Below are 23,258 nucleotides of genomic sequence, written 5' to 3' on the forward strand. Positions count from 1 at the left end.
AGAAACTGTAAACTAAAGTCACGTGTAAATTCCAAATGCTGTAAATTAGCATTTATTGCTAGTGAGACAACTAGAATGAGCAGATAAACTGATACGGGTAACAGCAAGGCCTTAATAACATCGCCAATTCGGTAAGCCAATCTATACGATTGGTGTTCTTTGGCAGGCTGCACTGTACGCAAGCAGAGCAAGCGACAAAAGTGATAAACAAATATCACAAAAAGTCAACAATTCCCGGTTTGAACCGCACACAATCCAATTAGAATAAACTCTGAGAGCAATCAAGGCAGAGAGGCAGAAACGCAGAGTTGGATCTCCATGGAGAGAGAGAGAGTGTGAATATCTGTAACAATAATCGCAAGCACACTGTGCAAAATCGCAAAACTATTATAATGAAGATAACTTATATATAGAAAAGCAATCCTGATCAAAAATTAAGATTATTTTTAAGTTTGAAAATATTCAAGTTTCACCCTTAAGTTAATTTCAAATAAAATTCCAAAATCAAAGACCAACACTGTAGCATTTTTTCTCAGTGCATAAGCAGCGGCTGCATAATGACATCACACCAGGCGATAAGAGCGAGCTATCGGGGCAGAGCAAGCAGGGCGATGGCGGTATATGACATCAGCGTGTGCACGATTTGTTAACAGTTAACTTTCAGATCGCTGAGGGGGTGAGAAAACAGGAGGCTGGTATTTTACCAACGATCACTGAGCAAGCGCAACTTTCAGCAAATTTTCAGTTTCACGTGCCAAACGAAAAGTTCAAATAACAAATAAAACTAAATACATATATATATAGGTATATAACTTGAGTACCGATTTCTGATGTTCATTTTTCGGACATCGCATTAAGCTTTAATTGACGTTTAACGACTCACGCGTGAAATCTCTTGAGAACCGGTTGTCTTCTATTTGTTTGTTCTTACCTATTATTCCGTTTTTGTCCGAAAAAAAAAAGCGGCAGAAAGAGACAAAACTAGTGGGCCACAAATCATATAAAACACTTTGTGAACCTGTCGCCTCTAATATTTTCATTATTGATTTATTTGCTTAGCTGCTTTATCATGCCCACCCCTCTCTTATACATAGTTCCCGCCTTCCTCTGGCATCGAAAATCTATCTACATTCGCTTTTTTTCGGAAGGGGAGACCTTGTGCGTAACCAATTTTCGTTATTTGATTAAATTTTTTTATTATATTTTGTGTTATTTGTATTTTTTCCTTAGCTGCTACTGCCACCGAAGCCGCGTGTGTTGTTTAAAAACTCATTTCTTATGTGATTTCGATGTCAGCTTAACTGTGTTTACTGTATGTTTTCCATATGCCTCTGCCACTTGGTTTCTTCGATTTTTGTTTTTGATTTTTTTTTTCTATTTTTTGCCCAATTGACACCTTAATCACTGGGACACGACGAGCAGAGAATTTCAAAGTCTGAAAGCTGTCAAAGCAAAGAATTCTTCTTGTTTCTGCCACTCGTTGTGACCCGATGATTGGGATGCTGTCGCTAGGAAGAATGCGTCATTTGAAAAATTGCTGATACGCTGCTCTTCTTACTCATTGAGGGTATATTAGACGTATTAGGCTTCTTAACATACATTTAATCAGGATTTTTAATACCCTTACGTCACATATTATTCTCCTTTACCTATACTAACTCCTTTATCTGCTCTTAACTCATTTTGTATTTCATAATCAAACTTTTAGATAGCTGTTATCTCCAGAAACCTCTCAGTTTATTTCATTATGTTTTTATCATTTAGTCAAGCTGTTAGATAACTTTATTTACAGGGTATCTTCTAGACAATAACTCTCAATTTCCGCACTTCAACTTTGCAAATTGTTTGCTTTGTTCAGCGGAGTCCACCACTTGAGTTCTTTTCAGACTAGAGAAGAAGATGTTGGAGGGTTGTTAAACAGCTGAAGAACTCCTCAAATGACGTCAAGACAATAGTGAAACAAAGGCCAGAGAAGCTAAAGAGCATACTAAAGATTAGCCCCAATCTCTAGATTCCAAAATATACCCACACTATAAATAGTTATCTCATGCGAAACCCTGTTATCTCCATTATCTCACAGACAGATGCCCGTTAGCCAGACAAAAATAATCATAACTGCGAAAAAGAGAATTCTTTCTATTCATTAATAATGGTTAACCCAATGAAAGCAATTAAATCAAGTCGAATAGACTTCACTTTGGCAAAGATTTTTTAACGGACATAGAGACGGAGACAAGACCATGACGTGGCGAACCGCGACCTCTATCTCTTTCCAATCCTCTATCGCCATCTCTAGCTGTCTCTACGACCTCATCGAATTGCTAATGATCCCAAGGTAATACTTCAGCAGCTTCATTGTTATTTATTTATTTATTCTTTTTTCGATTATAAATTCATAACAAAGAAAAAATCCATATGGAGATGGAGAGAGAGAGAGAGAGAACTTTTTGGCAAGACAAATATTTATTTATATAATTTTTGGATAGCCAAACAATCGTGTACGCGGCGCACTAGAAACTTATTAACTGAAAAGTCTGAGTACAAAGATGAGTTGTAATTTTTATAATTTGATCGAGTGCCTCCTCTCTCGGCTCCTTAAAAGGTCTCCAAGAATTCCAGCCACAAATGTTTTCGCTTTTTACGCATCAACACAAATTAAGTCACTTTATTGCTCATTTACATTCGCTTAAACTTTGCCTGATTAAAAAGTTTCGCTTTGTTTTTGCGGCAATTGAATTTGCCAACGGCAGCAGCCAAACTTTACTTCGTCCCAAACTTCAAAGATGTTTTTTCAATGGAAAAAAAAGGTGGCAGAAGGTTCCTTTTAAGCAACTTTTAATGTAGCAAAGCAAATGCTGTAAACTGAATTGATTAAATTTCAGTTTTTAAAGTAAAGGAAGTCTGCGATTTCTAGACTAGAGTGTGTCACATTTTGTTAAACTTTTTAAATTATGCTTAAAGTCTATCTATTAACTAATGATTTAAGTGTCAATGTTGTACTAAAAACCAAATATAAGTTTTCCAAGGGCTTGAAAAGACAAAGACTTTTCCCCTATTATCTTTTTTCCAACCCAATTAGAGCAAAATACTTTTAAACTCATTAAACAAGTTAATTTTGTTAACCAAAATCGTTGCTATATAAGACTTTCATAATAAGAATGTATTCCCATATAACGAGAAGGTCAACTCCTACAATGATTACCAAGTTGAAGGACTAAAGTTCATTGTTAATGTCATCACAGGTGATTTTCTTGAGAGACCCACCCACTGAGGGGGCACAAACACATCTGCTAGACTCCCAAGCATTTATGGATGTGACCTATAATTTAGATAATTCATTAGCTCTCACAGAGGCTATCTACCTTTCTTCTACAATTTTGGCCATTTGGTCATTTCGAATCAGACTGTATGTTCGTGCATTGTTTGGTCTCTAATTGTTCCACTATATTTATCCGGTCTAAAATTAGACACATAAATGTCTATTTGAAGGTTGACCAGTTGGTGGTCAAAAGTGCCGTTTTATCCAATTCCAAAAAACAGGCCCACGACTCTTGGCTTAAGTATCTGTCCGGTTGGTATACATTTTTCAAGCAAATTTGTGGTTCATCCTGCTCTATTAACTTAACTAGCGCCTAGGTAATTTCTATGTTCTGACCATTTCCCGTTGCCTGAATTCTAATGATCTCCCACTGAGAACTAGACAAAACTGTACCCTACAAGCACACGCACACACCAACTGTGCGAAGCGTATTTAAGCGGCTTAATGAACCATTTGGAAACTTTCACAGTCATCAAACATTATGATGTTGGCGAATTTTGGCACTCAACGCCACAAGTGGAACAAATGAAGTATTTTTTCGAGTTTGTTTTTTTCGCTGTTGGACCTCTTTTCTTTTTTAGCTATTTTGAAGTTACCAATATTTGGGTCTTGGGAATGACAAATGCCCTTACCTCAAATATGAACTAAATCCATTTGCTTTTTGTCTTTTACATGGAATGCACTTGCTAAGGCGTCAATGATTACGAATATTTTAATATAATATTCGAAAGAGATTTCGCATTTTCAATTCATATAGTTATGATTCGTCAAAACGATTAGTTAATTAACCATGACGGTAATGTTATATATTATTTCTTTTAGTTGACTCTTCAGTAGCAACTTGTAATACCCTACTACCATTCGCGCCATAAAAAAAAAACCCGTTCAACTAGCTGGGCTCAAGTGATCAATGCCATCAAAAGACAATTACGATCTCTGGCCAAAAACACTTCCCTCCCCCTCAACCCACCATAAACCGAAAAAACGAAACTGCAATGCCCAGCAACGATGATAATGATCTGGCAAAAAGAATGAGCAGAAGCAGAAAGGCAAAAAGCCAGACAAGCGGCCCAAACACCGACCAAAGCCAAAGATCGGCAATCAAGTGGCCACTTCCATCCGTCCATCCATCCATCCATACAGCAGTTTGTCCACCAATCCCCCCGCCGACAACTTTTGCAATGGAAAAACGAAACCAAAATCGTATCGCAAAGCGGCGGGGCGAAAGCTCGAACACGAGCACCTGGCCTAAAAATAGCAAGCGCTCATTAGAAATGGCTAAAAATAGATGGCGGCATTAAAGCGCGCTAACCTGTGGCACACTGGAGTGCCGATGGAGTGGAAACCGGAGTAGTAAATGCCGCGAGACAAAGAGGTAAAGGTACGCACATGACGTATACGCACCGTGGTGCAATCTTCTGCTGCAATCTGGTTATCTCGCGAATCGCAATGTTGCTACTGCACTAGTTACGACCCAAAAGTGACGACTTTTGAGGCAGAGAGCAAAACGGGTATTCTCCACCTGCAGAAAATGTGGAATTTCAAAGGGGGGGAAAACCCTACTGGAATATCATGTCCCCACATAATTGACGTTGTGGTAGTACACGATACGATTTCTTATGATAGGAGCCTATTGACAGTTTAAAAAAATTACACATAAGGAGGGGTATGACGGAAATATTTTAATATAATTATTAGCTACTGGACATTCCTGCGATGTTAATAACTTGCCTTGCTTTTGCAAGGTATTAATCAATATCCACCTAATTATAAAAAAAAACCTATTCCGTTTATTTCTACTTCCTACAAAACATTATTTCTTTCTAATTTTAAGTGTAACCTAAAAGCTGGTCCCAATCGTTTTCATGGCCAAACTTTTTGGCCGCATCTAACGAGCTCTTGAGAATGGAGAAACAAGAAAGCATTTCCCGCTGCACAATCCCCTGGCAACTTTTAGCGAGCATAATTTCAAACAATTTAGTTAAGTTCCAGTGGCATTTCATGCTGTTTACATAAAGCAAATACACGTACTATGAAGTTGAAGGTGGGTCTTCAGGAGGTGGGAAAACCCAGGATCAGGGACACGAGCAATATAAGGGCTCGGGCAAGGTAAACGAAGTAAATTAAACAGCGGGAACAACAACAACTGAAATGCCCACAGTGGGCGTTAACGAAAGCGTAGTTAAGAGGGGCACGAAGAGGGGACACACTTAAACAGGCAACATACACTAAGGATAAAACTCTAAGAATGTTATAAATAAGTAAGAAAAAGTTGGCGTCAAAATAGTATCTTTCATAAAACGTGAAAAGGTTTGATTTGTGACTTCAAACCAATGTTACTTTCTTGTCTATCTATAATATGAATTTCCCCGAATTAAGGACTATTTTTTCGACTGCATCCCAATGTGAAACAGAGGACCAACAACAAGCACAATAACGAATAACAAGCCAAAGGCATGCGAAACAGCAAAAAGCAAGTGAAACCCAATAACATAAAAGCAAAAGAATTTTTTGCCAAAGGATGATGGCCAACCTGCAGAAGGGGGTTGCGAGGGGAAGGGGTTGGGGCGGACAAGTAGAAAAACCCGCTTACAGCAGCGAAAAAAAAACCCCGACGCCAAGCCAACCAACGACCTTGATAAGTTTTACACCGTACAGGGGAAGAGGAGAGAGACTGAGAGATCCCAGCAAAAGGAGCGAGCGACTCTCTCTTGTTAAGGCAAAAAAAAGGGCGGCAAGGAGAGAGGCCACCACAATCGATGCCCCCAAAACATGGTGAGTTTTGCCACGCGCGAGAGAACTCACTCTCTCTCTCTTTTGCTCTCTCTCATCAACAAGTGGCCCAGCTGTGAGTAGGCTGGATAAAGGGGTGTGAAGGGGAGTGGAGGTGGGTGGCGAGGGGAGTTTATTAGCTCCTTACTCAATTTGTTTTTTTGTGTCTGTGTGTCAGAGAGCTGGCTGTGTCTCTCTTTGATAAACAGCCAGTGGTGAGTTTGTTTTCCTCTTTTCAGCCTGATTATCATATTCTGCGTTTTATTATTGAATTTCTCGAAAATTTGCCCGTTTGTTTGTGTGTGTGTGACGCATGTGTAAAGTGCGGCGCACAATTTGATAGAAGAACCGCCCACCGCCCCCTTTTTGCACCCCTTTCACCACCCTCCCTCCCCCTTAAATACAGAAAGAAAAAACAAATTCCGCCAGTTAGTCTGACAAATATGTTTGTTTGTTTCATCCTCTCTCTTGCTCTCTCTTGTTCCACAGTCAGCTGCCAAATCAGCTGTCTTATTTAAGGCAAATTCATTTAGTATTATTTAACATTTGAAGCCACAAATGGAGAATAGAAAGCGGAAGATTGTTGGAAAACATGTGTATGGAAAATTTTGATCTCTCCTATATGGCAAAAAAAAAAGCTAAGTGGACTCGCTACATGGCAAAAAGAAAAAGAGTAAAATGCAGAACGACAGCTACAGCAACAACTACAACTGCCTCCATTGTAGTTACCTGCAACGTGCCTGAAATTTCAAAAATACAATATCAAAACCAACGCGGAACCAGAAAGATACGACAATTTGGCAATACGACACTAGAAATACCCTAATAGGTTTGTTTAAACATTATTAAATGAAACAAACTTTCGTTATTTTCCTATTACATAAACATAGTCATACATCATACATTTAGCTTTAAGTAAACAATATTGACTTTGCACATTAATGTTATATTTGATTTTATTTATTTAATTTGTTTATATTTGTACATCGGATTTCTTAAGTCATACCTACAGTGTTCAAATAATTTATACTGAAAAGCATTAAAAACTTTCTTAGTAAGAGGTTTAAAGTGATATTGACTTTTCGGAATATTTTATCCTTTACATTTTCCCGACATAAATTATCTCATTCTCTACATCGCTGATATGATGATATGTTAGCTTAGCTTACTTCTTAGTACAACCATAAACCTTCTTCAAGAGTATTTCAAGCGCCGTGCTGCACTTGCAACTGCCAAACGAAACGAAACCGGACTCAACTGGACGCCCGCCCCTCGCACACACACCCATTAAATTCACACTCACACAACCTTATATTATTACATACAGACACACATACTATATCTATATAGACGACGCCTAGTTGAGCATTTTGAACGACAACTACAGCGGACAAGCCATAATTAATCAGGCCTGGCCGGCAATATTTTACAAAAGCGAAACGAAAAATTCCTCAACAACTTCCAAGACGGAGTTTCTGCAGATCCTTAACTAGAAAATTTTTTAACTTTGCTGCCAATTTGGCCTTATCAATTGGCCAATAACACGTGCATTTCCCTAGCACTTGCTGCGTTCCATTTGGCTGAGTCAATCGCATACTTCCTCTAATCACGAACGAAATTTTAACAAATCGGTTGAAACTTGTTTTTTCTCCATAGCAACATTAATTCGCATATTTTTACAAATTATATTAAAGCTCAAATACCTGTGTACATACATCTATACATACACATATGGAGTATTAGAAGTTGACAAAGACAACAACAAAACAAACATTCTCAATTTTTCGTGTACTTTGAAAACTTGTTTTATTTTTTTGCTTTTTGTTTGCTCTGCCTTTGCTTGTAAGCTTATTGAACAATTATATTATGGCATAAAAAATGACAATAGCTCAATAAGCGATGTTTGCATGTGCTAACAGGTAAAAAAGGGTTGTGAATAACTCTGGTGGCTTACGTTAAGAGCCTTAAGTTTAAAGATTTAACTATCTTATCGTATTTCATTTCTAAGCTTGTGTATTCGTTGCTCATCAAACATCAATACAATTAGTACTTAAAAGGAATTTTCCATCGATTTCATCTTTATAGATAGGTTAGGGTTTAATAGTTGATGTCCAAACTGAGTCACTAAATTAGAAGTTATGGAAATAGTAAGGAAATTTCTTTCGAGATCTTGATATATTGAATATAGCTAAATAGTTCTGTTGGGCATTTAAGAAGATTTCGTTAAAAAAAGATAAATAATCTTATTTTAAAGATCGCCTTAGTATCGTGATTGTGCAAATTCAATTCATGTATCGCAGATTTTCCAGACCCAATGGAATATTTGCACTAAACATTTAGCATGCAAATAAAACAATTACAATAAATTATCGAAGAAAAACCCAGTTACCCGAGCAGTGATTTTGTAATAGCGTTTCATTGGGTTTTTCTCACCATCACGAACACAATGCAAAAATGTGAGCTAATAATTGAGTATGTTTCGCACAGTGTAAGTGGGGGAGGCAATGTCCGCCTGCCTCTTGATTATTTTTTCCTTTTCTTGTGACTTAGTCTCTTTAGCCTGCCCCTCAATTGTCGCTTCATTGAGAAAAGAAAAATAAACAGAAAGTGTAGAGGAACAGACACTTAGTTCTTTGCTGCATTTGGATAAACCAATCTGGTATGCAAAACAAAACTATTAAGTGGGAAATTCGAGTTTATAAAACTGCATTATGGAATAGATTGTGGGTACAATCTAATACTTTTTTATACTTTACTTTAAATATAGATATGGAAGTATGTATAATTTGCGGATCCCTAAAATAAAGGCAAAGGTTTACGGTTCACTAACGATTTTGTTTGTTCTTCCAAGTCAAAAGTTTAATAAATTTGGAGAGTTATATGCAGGTGCTAGAACTTTATATCATATAATTTTAGCTTTCTAGATGATTCTAAATGGCCAGTAAAAATGCTATCGACTTTTGGACTCAGCCATTACAAGAAGTGCAATCGAAAAGGTGGAAAAAGTGGCAGAAACAGAAAGGCTAAATTCAACTTACCGTCGCAAGTTCAAGGCCAAATGGCTCTCCCTCTTGCATTGGTGCTCTCTCCCTCTCTTCTCTTTCTCTCATGCGTTGCTCTTTTTTCTCTCCCTGTTCTGTAAATTGTTGTTGGTTGTGCTACATGTAAAAGAACTTTCGTTTTCCGCCTGCGGGGGGAGGGTTGGTGGGTTGGGTGGGCGAAGTGGCCCACATGCAACTACCGTTAGGTCGTTTGTTTTTGTTTTTCTTTCGTTTTCGCACTTCTTGCTGCCTTTTCTGTTGTGTTGTTGTTATTGTTTTCTGGTGTGTTCGCCAAACAGGAGCGACTTTTGTAAATTAATTAACAACACTCGCACACTCACTCCCAACAAACACACACACACAGACGCACACACTTGCGTTCATCATGCGAGCGCGCGCTTCGAGATAAGCAAAGCAATTTATTTGCACTAAAATTTACTTTTGCGCGCTGAGGAGCAAAACGTGGGCGAAGGGGGAGGGTGAGAGGGATTGGAGAGGAGAACTCACCACACACACTCACTCACACACACACTCACGCGACCGACGTAAGAGCGCACGTTTTTGTAGCCTTTTTATTATATATATTACAGATTATATTGTCAACGGTTTTTCGATCTGATCTTTTACATTCGGCTAGTTTCCGATTAAGAGTCTGCGTTTCGAAATCAATGCGATCGATTCAAAGTCTGATCAGATCGGTCCAATCGGAGCCTACGACGAAACAAGTCAACAACGACGGAGCGCTACAACAAATGTGCTGCGGGAGCTTTGAGCGGTTGGGTCACACTCGTCTGGGAATATGGTCACACTTGGTGATGGCAATGTGCCGATATATTGTTTACGATATATGTAAGGCGCCAACACAAAATTATGATGTGAAAATTAAATTAGAAAATGTTGAATTTTTCGGAAGATACCATACATTTTAACACATAATACTTAATTATAGAATTCATGGACTTAATTTCATTATTTTTCAGTATTCCATCTTCCTGAAGTTAAATATTATCTTCATATTAAAGGACTGCTAATGCTCTACACGTCAGTTTGTTCACACATAGGTATAACGAACGAAATGTATTTTATAAACACACATCTTAAAATAAACGAATTTAAATTTATGAAAATAACGATTAGTCAAACATTTTCCCGCTCCTTCATTAGTCATGATTTGCAGCCCAAAGGAAATAAGAGGTTTTAAACTATAAAGATTTAATCAAGTAACTATTTTCACAGCAATGGTAGATTAGCTTTTAGAGCGTCGAACTCCTTTTTTCCTAGTGGTTTGAGATTAGTACCCGAGAACGGTGACTTAAACTCTAAATCGCGATGTTTATTGACCAAAACTTTTTGGTCTGAATAAATCAGGTTGATTTGTTGTTCAATTTGCTGTTGATCTGTGGAGAATCCTAGTAAGTGTTGAAATATATATGTAAAAGTGTAATCTACCTTTCTTTAACAGATCAAGGGCCTTATTCCGTTCCATTTTTACAAGCATGCTGCCAATTGTGATCCAAACTTTCTTGTCCTCTGACTTTTCCATTAGCCGCATTGCCTCTCGAGTCTGCTGGCGTCGCTTATCCATCACCGTCAATTCTTGCTTATTGACCATGATCTTGTCAGCCAACTCCTCAGTCTTCGATATTATTTCAATGCTTTTGTCCAGATCTGTTTGCGACATTTTGCAAGTGTTTTTTAACAACAATACTAAACAAAACGCGGAAGTAAACAAAAATGCTAAAGAGTCAATAATGCACTAACGCGTAATGGACAGCTGTTTAACCAGGGGCGTAGAGTGGGGTCTGAAGTAGGACAAATATTTCCCATTCCTGGGAAATATAAACAAATTCAGTTGTCAATTTTTTTTTTGGGAATATATTTGTTTACAATACGCCCATCGTTAATTTCTTAAGGGCGTCTAATAATTATTCCCACATCAAATTTGGTCACACTTGTATAACATTAAAAGTGCACAGCGCGGACCCCTACAAATTCGGTCTACCTGCGCCTTTGCTCACATCGCATCTCATTCGCAAGCAAAGATGGCCGCGTCATAAGTAATTCTGTAGTTTTGAGACTAGACGTTTGTTTACGTGCATTATTACACCGGACTGGATCTCGACCAGAAGTCGTAGAGCTATATATATACAAGGAAATCGAAGCAATGCATTCCACCGACAGAGCCAAATGCCTGGGCAGCAAATCCATGGCAATCTGTTGCCTACTCCTCCATCTCTTCCTCTTCCTTCGGCCAGCAGTGTCACAGGTAAATCTAAAGAGATAAGCACGGTTTTATCTAGTTGTAGAGTTTTTTTTAGAACCCTACCGATCTATGACACACGGAAACATATGTTTCCAATATGTGCAGATGTTTGCCATATTGATTTAACTGCAGTTGTATGTATTTTGCGTGTGTGCGTGGGTTGCTGGGTGCTCCGTGGCATTTATTTTCCCTACCCTTTGCTAATCTTAATTTTAAATCTACTATTCAGACTCAAAGTTCGCCTCGTTATCTATCTAATGTGGACAACAACAGCAACAACAACGAGCGCCTGCAGCAGATTCTCAAAGGATCCGGGGCAGTATCAGGGGTCACGCAGCTTAATTGGCCACAGCCACCCAAACAAACGATTCCAGATGTCAAGACTGAGCTGGCTAAGCTAAACAACAGTGAGTGAACATTCATTTATAACCGAATACCCTGTAATACTCTTAAATGTTATTCCCAGCTTACGTTTATCAGAATGCCTGGCCGGCAAACAATGTCAAGCTCGGAGCTGTCACAGCGGTGAGCTTCGACAAAGCCGGCAACGTTGTAATTTTCCATCGCGTGGACCGCATCTGGGGACAGACCACTTTTGACAACAGGAACCAGTACCAGGAGAAGTACCGCGGACCTATCAGGGAGAGTACCATCCTAGCACTGAAACCCTCAACAGGAAAAGTGCAATACGACTGGGGCAAGAACTTGTAAGTAGCTATACAATCTTATTTTGTCATGTTTTCATTATATATTAGAGAAGTAATGTTTCTGATTTTTAAACTGAAATCTACATTTGGTTACAGTAATTTTCAGCTCACATGTTTTGTTTACGCGAACTTTGATTTTTGTTTATAGTACAGTCTTTAGCATTATAATTATCTGGTGCATTTAAATGGAATTGGCAATTAAAAGGAATTTTGCATTACCATTTTTGTAATATATAATATAAATAAAAGTCAGAGAGGGCGTTTAGAATAACAGCGGGGTTTTGTATGTATTTAAAGTAAATAAATCTCATTTTATTCTCAGCTTCTACATGCCACATGGCCTGACCGTGGACCCCGAGGACAACGTTTGGGTAACGGACGTGGCCATGCACCAAGTATTCAAGTTCCCACCACGCGGAGGCGATGGAAAACCGCTGCTCACTCTAGGCGAGGCCTTCCAACCTGGCACCCTTCGAAAATTCTGCAAGCCCACCTCGGTAGCAGTGCTTGATAACGGCGATTTCTTTGTGGCGGATGGATATTGCAACGCCCGAATTCTTAAGTACTCGAGAGCAGGCCAGCTTATCCTCTTTTGGGGACAGAATACCTTTTCGGGAATCTCCTACGACGTGGCGCCTCAGAATTTCTTCGCTATTCCCCATGCTCTAACCCTCGTACCAGAGTTAGATCTTCTCTGCGCTGCAGACAGGGAGAACGGGCGCGTTCAGTGTTTTCTCTCCAGCAACGGCACATTCCACTCACAGTACCACAACCAGCTGATAGGGGACCGCCTTTTCAGCATGGCCTACACCCCGGCAGCGGGTGAGTGGATCAATCTTCTCCTGGTGTCGGTTGTAATGAGGTGTCATAAGAATCTTTCGACGTTTTGACGTGTCGTCAAAATTCATTCAGCGTCGCAGAGATTCTCGATTTAATTTTCATCTTTTTTATATGTCTTTCCCCTAAATATGTTTATCCCCTTTCCGCTACAGGTGGTCAGCTGGTCATTGTGAACGGACCCACCGCCGAGTTGGGCATTCATCCCGAGCACTACAACGAGGTGCACGGTTTCGTGCTAAGCATGCGCAGCAAACAGCTGGTATCGAAGTTTGGTCCCAATAACCTGGAGTTCAAGAACCCACACGACGTGGCCGTCACAGCCGATGGCAACGAGATATATGTGGCGGAGCTGAATCCCATGCGTATCCACAAGTTTGTGCATAGGTCGCTGGTCAAGCCAATGAGCTTGTCGGCCACCAAGGACGCCCCCAGCAGCGCTATTAGCCAGGCTGTGGCAGATGAACAGGCGCCGTCACAGACAGTGCACCATCCCAGCGGCAAGGCCATTCTTGTGGCATCACTAATGCTCCTCTTCGCTGGCTCTACCTTTGCACTGGCTTTAATTTTCGCCCGGCGGAGGAAACGAGGTAATCAAGCAACCAGTTCCGCTCCACCCAGCGACCTGGTGTACCGCAAGCTGACCGCTTCTAACCAGAGTCTGTGCTGATCAACAGTGCTAACCATTCACTCAATGTCCTGTGTTGTGCTGTCACGTATACTTAACTGTATTTGTGTTCTGTATTTATAAGTTTGAACTGGTTTACCTTTAAGTTAACCTTTGAATCTCCTTATCCGGCCACATTCCCGCTTTCTTTGGTGTCGTACATTACACAGCATGTCCAATTTACTTGTGTTCAATATTGGTTTTAAAATTACATTTTGTATTACATTTTGTTGTAACTAAAATTTGTATCACATTTAGTGTTCGATATTATAACACAAACCTTATATACAAAATACATAAGCATATTTACAAAAATTATGTTTATCTTTAAGTGTATTCTGTTTTTGTTTTCGGTTTGTTTCAGTGCACGCCAGATCGCAGATCTATGCATGAGCTAAAAGGGAAAGACATCTCTCTGTGTTTCTGTGCCAGTGAATCTCATGACAATTGTTAGTTAATCCGTAATCCCGACATATCCCACAGGTTGTTTCCCCTTTGGAGCCCGCAGTCGTCGTCACGCGTGGGAGAAAAGCGAAGGCTTCAAGCTAGGCGGACTGCTCGATCGTGATCGCAATGGATTTGAAAAGCTGGACCAGAATGCCAGTGATGAAGAGCAGGAAACAAAGACGCTGGCGAGCGCACAGTTCGCCTAGGCGAAGGACCAAGACTTAAGCAGATAACGAAGCATTCCTAGTTCTAACTACCTGTACCTCATTGAAATTCCGACTTAGTTGTACTCGTGCTACGTGTCTTTTTGTTGTGATTTTATATTCCTTTTAAAAGAGGTGCATTCCGCAGATAATTCCGAGAGGTGATATTTATTTTCGATTTTATTTAAGGTTGCCTAACCATTTGTAATATATATTCTTTTAGTAATATTTTATTTTAACTTAAAATGAGATAGGCCTTTAAAAACACCATACAGTATACTTAATAGGATAGGAATACCAAAGGTACATTAAATTTCCTATTTCCCTTTTTGGGTACCTAAGAGCTCCACCGACTTTAGTCGCTTATCTCTAAATTAGAGAAAAATATATTCAACTTAATGAAATCAAGAGTTTAAAGATGTAGGCTTTTTATAAATATGTTTTATCGGACAAGTCATGAGCTCGAGGTTAACTGAGATATATCTAGATGCATAGTACGCCGCAGCCTTAGTCCAAATAGTTATTTTAATTTGTTGTTAGAATAAAGTTTTCAAAGTTTTCCGCCGAATGCACCTCATCATCTGCGATTGATTTGCCAAATAAAATATAGTCTTATGAATCTGTCACAGCTTGTGTATTTTGTTTATTCATTGTCTGCTGCTAAAACTTAACTAGAGTTCTTTATAAATAGTTTATATTGCATACTGTACGACTAATAAGGCCCCATATTGGCGAATATGTCTCCTCCTCATACTTGTCCCAGGTTGTACTGATCCCAAGAGACCTACGCTTCAGCCTCTGGCTGACAATCAAACAACCTGGGCAAGGAACCCCTCGTTCTCCTCCGTCACAATAGCATCGATGTTGTAGAAGATAGCGTGCATCGCTATTACAAAACAGGAGGCGCCCAGCGTCCAAAAGAGAACTGAGCCTGCACCCACCAGGAAAAGCACGGGCGCCGTGGCCAGATTGAGAGCTATGATCTGCTGACTGGGCGTCAACTGAAGTCCCATAACGGTGATGTTGCTATTGCGCATGCGCAGCTTGTGGCAACCGAATGCCGCGGCCGCGATGACCAGCAGGATGCAGGGAGCAGTAATGCTTTAGGAGATTACCATTAGATATATATCTTTAGCAAGGATTGGTTCCACTTACAGACAGTAGATCATCAGTACGAAGAAGATGAAGACATAGTTGGCCTGGAAGTAGGAGAGATTCCGAACAACCCGGTTGTTCAGCCGCTGCATGCTGACGGCGGTTTTGAAGTTGTTGATGTTAAAGAAGACCATCCAGGGTCGAAGGGAGTTGCGCACCATTTGGAATATCTGCATCGGTGATGGCAGGTTGGATAGGCTTGGAAGGCTATGGGTGATATGGGGAATAAGTTTAGATACTCCTTTTGTTATACGTATGTCACTAACCTATTAAGGTCCACAGAGAACCTGCCTCCAGGAGCCACTGGCTGCTGCATGTTCCCAGATAAGTTTACGCTTGCTTGAGCCATTTCGGGATAAAGTTTTTTAACCTCTTCCTAATACTAAGACGTGGGCGTACTACTAGTGTTATGTATATCTTCGCATTCGTTCCCCTTCGTTCGAGAACTATTTTTTGGATGCTGTAGCGTTTAAGCGACGGCGAGGAGTTACTTTGGAGTTACTTCTACATGGGGACGACGCGAGACTAACAGCTGCTTTCGATGTTGATACTACAATTCACTCTTAATTTGCTATGACATTGTTTTTATTTTGAGAAACAATACACAAGGTTTGAAAAAATCTGATGTGGCAGATAGTTCTAAGATAGAATTGGGTGGTGTGACCAGAGTTTGCTAATGTGCCAATTTACTAGAACAAGGCAAAGAAAACAAACCTTTTCTGATAATATTTTACTAACTTATATAAATGTATTATTCTTAATAGGTCTTAAATGAATTATTTTTTAAAATCCCTAAATCTAAAAATCGTAAAAACTGAATTATACATATTTTTATTATAGGATAAACAAATTAAATAAATCATAAATAAATTCGCAGAAATTGTTTTTGTTTAAATGTAACAGTAATATTTCCAAAATCTTTCCAAGTAAATAATTATTAACGAACAAAAATTAATTTATTGAGGATGAGTATTTTGAAACGATTGAAATAATTAGTACGTAAAAATAATAAGGTCGAAAAAAACAATCTGTCATCTATTTTTTCTTACACATGTATACAACTTAAAATTACATTGAACGGCTTAGGGAACTTTTGCGATTACATGAGGGCAAGGCGCACAGAAAAGTTAATATTTCTAAATTCAAAAAAATACAAACAAAAAAACGGTTTTTGATAATTCATTCAAAACAGCGTTATAAATGTTCGATACCAACTGCCTATCGTTCGCTTTGTTCCCGCATTCTTACGCCAGTCGCGCTTCGGTCACATTGCACGTATTTGGTTTTTGGAAAATTCCCGAAATCGGTGCAAGGCTGGAACTAAGTCGATCCTAGCACAAAATTACTTAAAAGCACAAATCCCGCAGATATATATACAAATCCGCAGATATGGCCGACGATTGGGGTGAGTTTTAGTGGGTGTGGATGAGAGCGTGGGCGGTGCGTCATCTGCGGCGGACAATAAACGTGGTCGCTGTCGTGGTTGTTGTTGTTGGAGTGCCATGCAACCAGCCTTGATGAGTATTTTTAGCCATTGCCAGCTAACCGTATTCGAAACCCCTTTTAATTTCTTCATTTTTCTGTGATCTGGTAGAATCTGCAGCAGACAGTGAAGTAGTCATCCGCCCGAATGCCGCCAGCGTAAACAAGTGGGAGGGCGAGGACGAGGATGAGGATATCAAGGTGCGTTACTTCAAAAAATTAACTGATACCGAAAGCAATGCTATATGCAAAATAGTCAACTGAACAGCAACAAAAGCAAGCGATCAAAACTTGTTTTCGTGCACTCGGTTTCACTTTCATTTCGCTGTACACGTGTGCACTTTCGCAGCAAACTGATCCGATCTTTTGTTTATTTTTAACCCATAGGACAGTTGGGAAGATGAAGAAGAAAAAAGGGACGAGGAGAAGCCCACAAAAACAGAAGCCCCAACCAAACCCAAGCCTAGCAAAGCGCTTAAGGCCAAACTGGAGCAGCAAGCGGTAGGTAGACCTCTTCCTGTTCTTTGACTTCTTACTAAATTGTTATTCTCCACAGCGCCTGGAGGAAGAGGCTGAGGAGCAACGATTGGCCAACCTTACGCCTGCGGAAAAACTAGCAGAGAAACTACGCCTGCAAAAGATTCAAGAGGCCTCGGACCTCAAGCATGCTCAGGATGCTTTCGGCGTGACGAGTACGTGCGGCGGCCTGGACGCCTTCAATCCAGAGAGCAAGGAGGAGTTCAAGGAGTTTGGTGCCACGCTTAGCTGGAAGGTATCCCAGTTACGCGAATCGGAGCATTTTCCACAGTTCGTTGAGGACCTAGTGCGCAGCTTATGCATAAATCGTGAGTGATTAGTTGGCTTACACCCGAATACTCCTTATCTGATTTGATTTTCTACCTTATCAAGTGAGTGCCACTGACATTAAAAAGGTCAAAATGAACGTGGAGATCTTGCACTCGGAAAAGTTGAAACTGGAAAAGGCCAATGCCAAGAAGCCCGCTGGCAAGGGAAAGGGCAAGGTCACGCTTCGCAATAACAACGATGTGAGTGTTTCGAATTCACTTTATATTTATTAATTACTAATTGTATACTTTCGCAGGACATTGACGATTACCAAAAGTACGGAAATGACTTCACTGGAGACTATGACGACTTCATGTGAATAGGATTTATAAAGTAGCCCCCATATATATAATTATTGAATACATAGTTGCTTGTTGAACAGTTCTTCTTGTTAGAGATGCTGCGCAGGAATATGAGTCCTTTGTTGAATATAAAATAGCAGAACCTATATAAATATGTACATATATATTTATATGACCATACAGAACACAAAAAAAAGTCAAGTCAAGTCAGGCAATCAAGAAACCTCAACGAAAATGCAAATCCAACTCCAAACCGAAAGAATATTTAGGCAACTGACTTATGGCAACTGCATATGTCGTATTCGGAATGGCTTCTTGTGAAATTAACTTTTGTATAAAGAATAAAAGTACAGAATCGATATTAAACAGTAAAATAGAAAATATTGGTTTACTTTATTAATTTCTAATCGCTTTCAGAATCCGTATTTTTATGAAAGAATCAAGGAGTTCCCATGTATTGAATAAAAATGCATTGATTATCTATTGATCATAGTTCCCGTCTTCAACTTTTGGAGAGTGGATACCCTAACCTTAGGGTAATTCGCTGTGAATGGTTTTGTTTGTAGGTGCAAGAAGAAGAATTAAAAGTAATGTTGTTTGCTTTGGCTTGAAACAGACTACCAAATAAGTAGCTAATTTGAGTTTGTGTCACTAAACTACTTGTAAACTAATTTATTTCATGATTTCAACGTTTTCATGAGTTAAAAAATGGAATGAAATTGTTTCTTATCGTAGTTTCTTATTTCCTTTTTGTCCATCTTTTTGAATTTATCTAACTTTCAGTCAGCTCCAAACTAGCCAGATTACCATCGCTGTCGTAATTCGACACACGTGCGAGTTATCAACAACCAACAAGAATGACGGATTTTAACAAGTATTGCCAAGGTTTAACAAGTTTTTATATCTTCATAAACGGCATTAAAAACCCTTTATCCTTGTAGAGGCGGCCGAAGAGGAGCTGCCGGACTCCGAAGACGAGGAAGACATCGGCGACGAGGATACTTGTAGCGCTCAGGAGCTTGCAGCTTTATTTCAACACCAGTACAGGCCACATGATGAAACCGGTGTTTCCTTGCAGCGAGAATATGTGCTCAATCTGTCAGCAGATCAGGGATTCACGCGGATTGCCGCCGGATTATCTAGTTCCGCCGTTCATATCTACAACCTGGATGCAGGCGCTGGAAAACTAGCCAACTTCAGCTTCTTGCCGCCTACAGATTGTCCGAAACCAGTAAGCGTTTGTGGTGTGCGCTTTCTTGATGAGGGACCACATAACGTCCTGGTGGGCACCACCGATGGCTATGTGCGCCTCTATGATCTGCGTCTGAAGGGAGAGCAAGCAAGGTTTAAATACACCCAGAATGAGGGGATTGCTCCGGTGCCCAAGTCCATCACGTGTTTTGACAGGAACGGCAATGGTCGAATTATATGCTGTGGCACCGAACAGTTTCACAACAACTCGTTCCTGCTGTTCTATGATGTCCGGGAGCGTCGGCAAATGGGAGTCTATTGTGACAGCCACGAGGGCGATATCACCTCGGTCCGGTTTCATGAACAGAACCCTGATCTTCTGGCCACGGGCAGCGTGGACGGACTTATTAACATATTTGATGTTAAGGAGGCGGACGAGGATGAGGCCTTGCTCAATACCTTTAACACGGAGAGCAGTGTGGGCCGCCTGGAGTGGCACAAAAATGTCTACGACAAGGACATCATATCCTGCATCACGAACACTGGTGATTTTAAGAGCTACGAAAGTGAGGAAGGCGACGAGGTAGCCTCCTTTGAGCGGTCTTATGTCACAGAGGCTATTAGGCGGAAAAAGGCAGCAAATTTCAACTTGATTAGTGCCCATAACCAGGAGGACGGAGGAGTCTTTCTACTAGCGGGCACAAATTTCAACAAAGGGTGTGTTTCATAACAGTTATTTTTCTAGAATCAAACTAACTAAATATTTTTCAGGGAGATCCTGCGATCCGTGAGCGTAACATCGAAAAAAAGTTTGCAGCCGTTGGCCAATTTTCAGGGAAATAAGCAAATCGTTAGAGACAGTTTGTTTGATAGCAAGAGGGGATTACTGTTAACAGGTGGCGAGTCCGGCATTGTTACAGTTTGGACACAGGAATCAAGCGGGGCAAGCGTCAGCAGTGATAAGCTTAAGGTCAAGAAGGAAAAGAAGTCTCGCAAGCAGGCTCCATATTAAATTTTTTTATAAATAAAGAATTTAAGTAATTTACATTTATTTGATAGTCTGGCAACTTTGGGAGTAAGATGTGGAAACGTTACTATTTTACCAGGTTACTTTGATACGTTGATGTTTTCTGGCTGACAGAGACTCGCTGATGTGAAATAGGGTCACTGACGTAACAGGCTTACGTTTAATGAAGAAGGAGTAGCATACTTTTGGTATCACTTTTTTTGCCTACATGTTTTAATATCTACATCTACATGAATTGAGGGTAATAAATTTGAATTAACTAATTATTATTAAGTAATAAGCAAATTACAAATTAGATAAATTACATTTGAATATTTTAAATATTCATTATATACTTATTTTTGTAAATTTAAAAAAATGAATTTTAAATATATTTTTAAAGCTTACAAAAATGTATTTCCGACATTTGTAAATTGTTTAAAAAATTCTGCTTAAGTTAATACATTGTTATAGCTTAAATCAATATTGTTTAAGGCTTAGAAAATATTTCTATATCATTTGCCATGAGAAAAACCCACCACCACCCTACCACCGGCGATAACTATTCCATTTACCCTCTAACCTGTGCACTCATTGCTCATTTTCCGTTTGCAAGCTGTGCTATGCTGGGTACAAAAAAATTAGCACATCCTCAGCGCAGATAAACGCATCCTTAGAACGGCCCCTGCCCCTCCCACCAACCATTCCATACATCCCTTCGCACAGAGAGCGGCCCAATTAGTGCTGCAGTAGGCATTTCGAATCCGTGCCCACAAATCGGACTAATCCTCTGCCACTGCCTGCCTGTCCATATCCCAGATTTCCGAGTCTCAGAGTCTAAATGTTGACAAATACAACACCTACGATACAAATAAAATTGCTACAGAAGTACCACCTAAAAACGGGCACAACCGGAACGACTTAATTTTCTCAAATTTACAGAAACAGAAACAGAAATGGGAATGGGAATGGAAATGGAAACCTAGAAAGATATCTCGACGCCGCCGCCACTGAAGCTGTGGGTTTACTCCTGCCGAGCGAATCCAACGCGAATAGGGTCCCATTCGGAGACGGAGTAGCCAGAGTCCTGCAGCTCACTCGAAACCGCCACTCACCGTGGCTAATTGCCCATCAATAAAGGCTCTGACTGCGAGGAATTCCTTCGAAACCGGAGTCTTCCGTTCTCCGGCCGAAGATTTCGTCGAGCAACCAAAATATTATGGTGTGCCCCGCTGTTCTCGCACAGTCAGCGCGAATTTGCTGCGGTAAGTCGATGTGCTGTTTGTGCAGTTACTTCTTTCTCTTTCTGGTCCCTATGCTATGTTTGGCTCCTTTGGCGGCACACAGTGTCCTGTCGTCGTTGTTTTTCTGTGATTTGACATGTCTGTTAGCAGGATGCCTGACCCTGAGTCCGATTCTTCGGCTCAGTGTTCCACTTTGATGTGATTCGTCAGTGCGGTGGACTACTGCTACTGCACTCCTCCTAGGACTATGTCTTGAGTCCTTTTTCAGGCTGCCCCCCTCCAGTGTCCTGTGACCCTGCATTTTGCGGCTTTCCAACAGCGTTTGTTGGCGAATCTGACCCCGAGCTCCTGCTGCTCCTCCGCTCTTCTTCGCCCGAATCCGAATTGGTCACAGGTTCAATTGAATTGCCAGAGAGACCGCAATGCGCTGTATTTATAGTAAACGTGTCCGATTGATTTGGCCACCCGTGGGGAGTCTGTCACAGATGCCTCAATTTGCATCTATCAAATGGTTTTACCTTGCTATAAAAAATAGCCCTGGATTGGTCATCAAAGTTGGGTCCTTATAATAAAAGAGCATGCTTATTAACTTTTAACATTTAACCTTTTATTAATAACTAGATAACATTTACAAGATGCGTTTGCGTTTCTTATCCAGAAAATCAAACATTTTTATGGGCCTGTAAAAGTTAAAACTCAGCAAATGAGTTCTGCAAAAATAATATTTAGATATACAATTTATTAGAAGTTAATGTATTGATAAATATATAATATTTGTTTAGTTTTTTATGTGTGTTTTTTTTTATGATTTTAGAGTAATGTAACCTTTTATCAAATACCTAATAAATCAAATCAATTAATTAATTAATATATTTACGTTCTTATCTTTCAGTTTTCCCTCATTGATAGTTTCCCAAGATGATGGTCCTAAAAATCCCTCCTCTCCAAAAACATTATCCTAAAAAAGAAACCGCTAATCATTGGACAGCACAAAGGACAGACAATCGCTCACCTAATTATTTGGCCCGATTGTGAGGGCCGGGCTAACGGCTCGTGGACGCTTTTTGTGGCCTCTTTTTGTTCGACAAAAAGCGAGCCAATTTTTTTTCTTTCTAGGCCACTTTGTTGCTCTTTTTATGAGTTTTTACCATTGTCACAGTTTTTCCCTGCCTCGATCCTCGGATATGCCTGCCCTACAAACCTCCTAATTACGGCAGTTAGTCGTTGTCCAGCGGGAACGGACATGCGGACATTCGGAAGGACATGCGTCCGTTTTATTGCACGCTCGAATTTCCACTAAAAATTGGACCGAAAAAAAAAAAATATAAAAGAATAAAAACTAGGTAGGACTTTGGGACAAACAAGCCAAGCAAAGCGGACGCGCCTTTTTATTGGTGCACCTTCGGCGGAACCGCAGGACAACGAAAACGACGATGACGAAGGAACGAAGGAACCTCGATCGCGGCAGGGAAATCGAGAGCGACCTCGCTGCATTAGAAAACTAGATCAGTTTTTTGTTATGCCCTGCTCTCTTTATGGTTTATGGCCCCGTTTCCATTTCCTCCTCAGCCATGCTCCTTTGTTCCGGGCCAAACAAATTCTGGATGGAATTATGGTATATGCAGATTTTTATGGGTCCGACGATCTAGTTCGCGGAATGCGGTAGTGTCCTGCCGCGAGGACCATAGCGACGGTCCACGTCGGCCGTATTAGGAAAGTAGATCACGTTTTTTGTTTCCATTGTTTGATTTTTTCGCTGCGCTAGTTTTTTTCCCC

General features: G+C 40.1%; 5 protein-coding genes across 7 annotated transcripts; 3 read left to right on the plus strand and 2 right to left on the minus strand.

Annotated features, from left to right (window-relative positions):
* Positions 1–9,675: 9,675 nt before the first annotated feature.
* LOC108104784 lies at positions 9,676–10,887 on the minus strand. Its single transcript, XM_017211039.2, has 2 exons — positions 10,582–10,887; positions 9,676–10,529 (listed from the first exon to the last, which is right to left on the minus strand). The coding sequence occupies exons 1-2, from the start codon at positions 10,811–10,813 to the stop codon at positions 10,363–10,365; spliced, it is 399 nt and encodes a 132-aa protein (XP_017066528.1). The 5' UTR covers positions 10,814–10,887; the 3' UTR covers positions 9,676–10,362.
* A 219-nt stretch (positions 10,888–11,106) lies between these two features.
* On the plus strand, positions 11,107–14,882 carry LOC108104780 (peptidyl-alpha-hydroxyglycine alpha-amidating lyase 1). 3 transcript variants are annotated; one of them, XM_017211030.1, is made up of 6 exons: positions 11,107–11,398; positions 11,625–11,802; positions 11,862–12,102; positions 12,425–12,924; positions 13,095–13,598; positions 14,090–14,882. In XM_017211030.1, exons 1-6 carry the CDS (start codon positions 11,297–11,299, stop codon positions 14,257–14,259), a joined length of 1,695 nt encoding a protein of 564 aa, XP_017066519.1. In that variant the 5' UTR covers positions 11,107–11,296; the 3' UTR covers positions 14,260–14,882. The 3 variants fall into 3 exon arrangements, with proteins under 3 accessions (XP_017066519.1, XP_017066517.1, XP_017066518.1); XM_017211028.1 differs by having other exon boundaries at positions 13,095–13,529; XM_017211029.2 differs by lacking the exon at positions 14,090–14,882 and adding an exon at positions 13,971–14,081 and having other exon boundaries at positions 11,110–11,398; positions 13,095–13,529.
* Positions 14,876–16,083, minus strand: LOC108104783 (prenylated Rab acceptor protein 1). Its single transcript, XM_017211038.2, has 3 exons — positions 15,678–16,083; positions 15,412–15,618; positions 14,876–15,357 (listed from the first exon to the last, which is right to left on the minus strand). Exons 1-3 carry the CDS (start codon positions 15,758–15,760, stop codon positions 15,066–15,068), a joined length of 582 nt encoding a protein of 193 aa, XP_017066527.1. The 5' UTR covers positions 15,761–16,083; the 3' UTR covers positions 14,876–15,065.
* A 567-nt stretch (positions 16,084–16,650) lies between these two features.
* LOC108104760 (eukaryotic translation initiation factor 3 subunit J) lies at positions 16,651–18,422 on the plus strand. Its single transcript, XM_017210995.2, has 6 exons — positions 16,651–16,816; positions 17,006–17,094; positions 17,281–17,394; positions 17,450–17,738; positions 17,803–17,939; positions 17,996–18,422. The coding sequence occupies exons 1-6, from the start codon at positions 16,801–16,803 to the stop codon at positions 18,056–18,058; spliced, it is 708 nt and encodes a 235-aa protein (XP_017066484.1). The 5' UTR covers positions 16,651–16,800; the 3' UTR covers positions 18,059–18,422.
* Positions 18,423–18,820: 398 nt separating this feature from the next.
* On the plus strand, positions 18,821–20,277 carry LOC108104762 (WD repeat-containing protein 89). The gene is made up of 3 exons (XM_017210997.2): positions 18,821–18,926; positions 18,983–19,949; positions 20,004–20,277. The coding sequence occupies exons 1-3, from the start codon at positions 18,899–18,901 to the stop codon at positions 20,242–20,244; spliced, it is 1,236 nt and encodes a 411-aa protein (XP_017066486.1). The 5' UTR covers positions 18,821–18,898; the 3' UTR covers positions 20,245–20,277.
* Positions 20,278–23,258: the final 2,981 nt, after the last annotated feature.

The sequence above is a fragment of the Drosophila eugracilis genome, unplaced genomic scaffold (genome assembly GCF_018153835.1).
Source record: "Drosophila eugracilis isolate 14026-0451.02 unplaced genomic scaffold, ASM1815383v1 contig_1765, whole genome shotgun sequence".
NCBI classification, from domain to species: Eukaryota; Metazoa; Arthropoda; class Insecta; order Diptera; family Drosophilidae; genus Drosophila; species Drosophila eugracilis.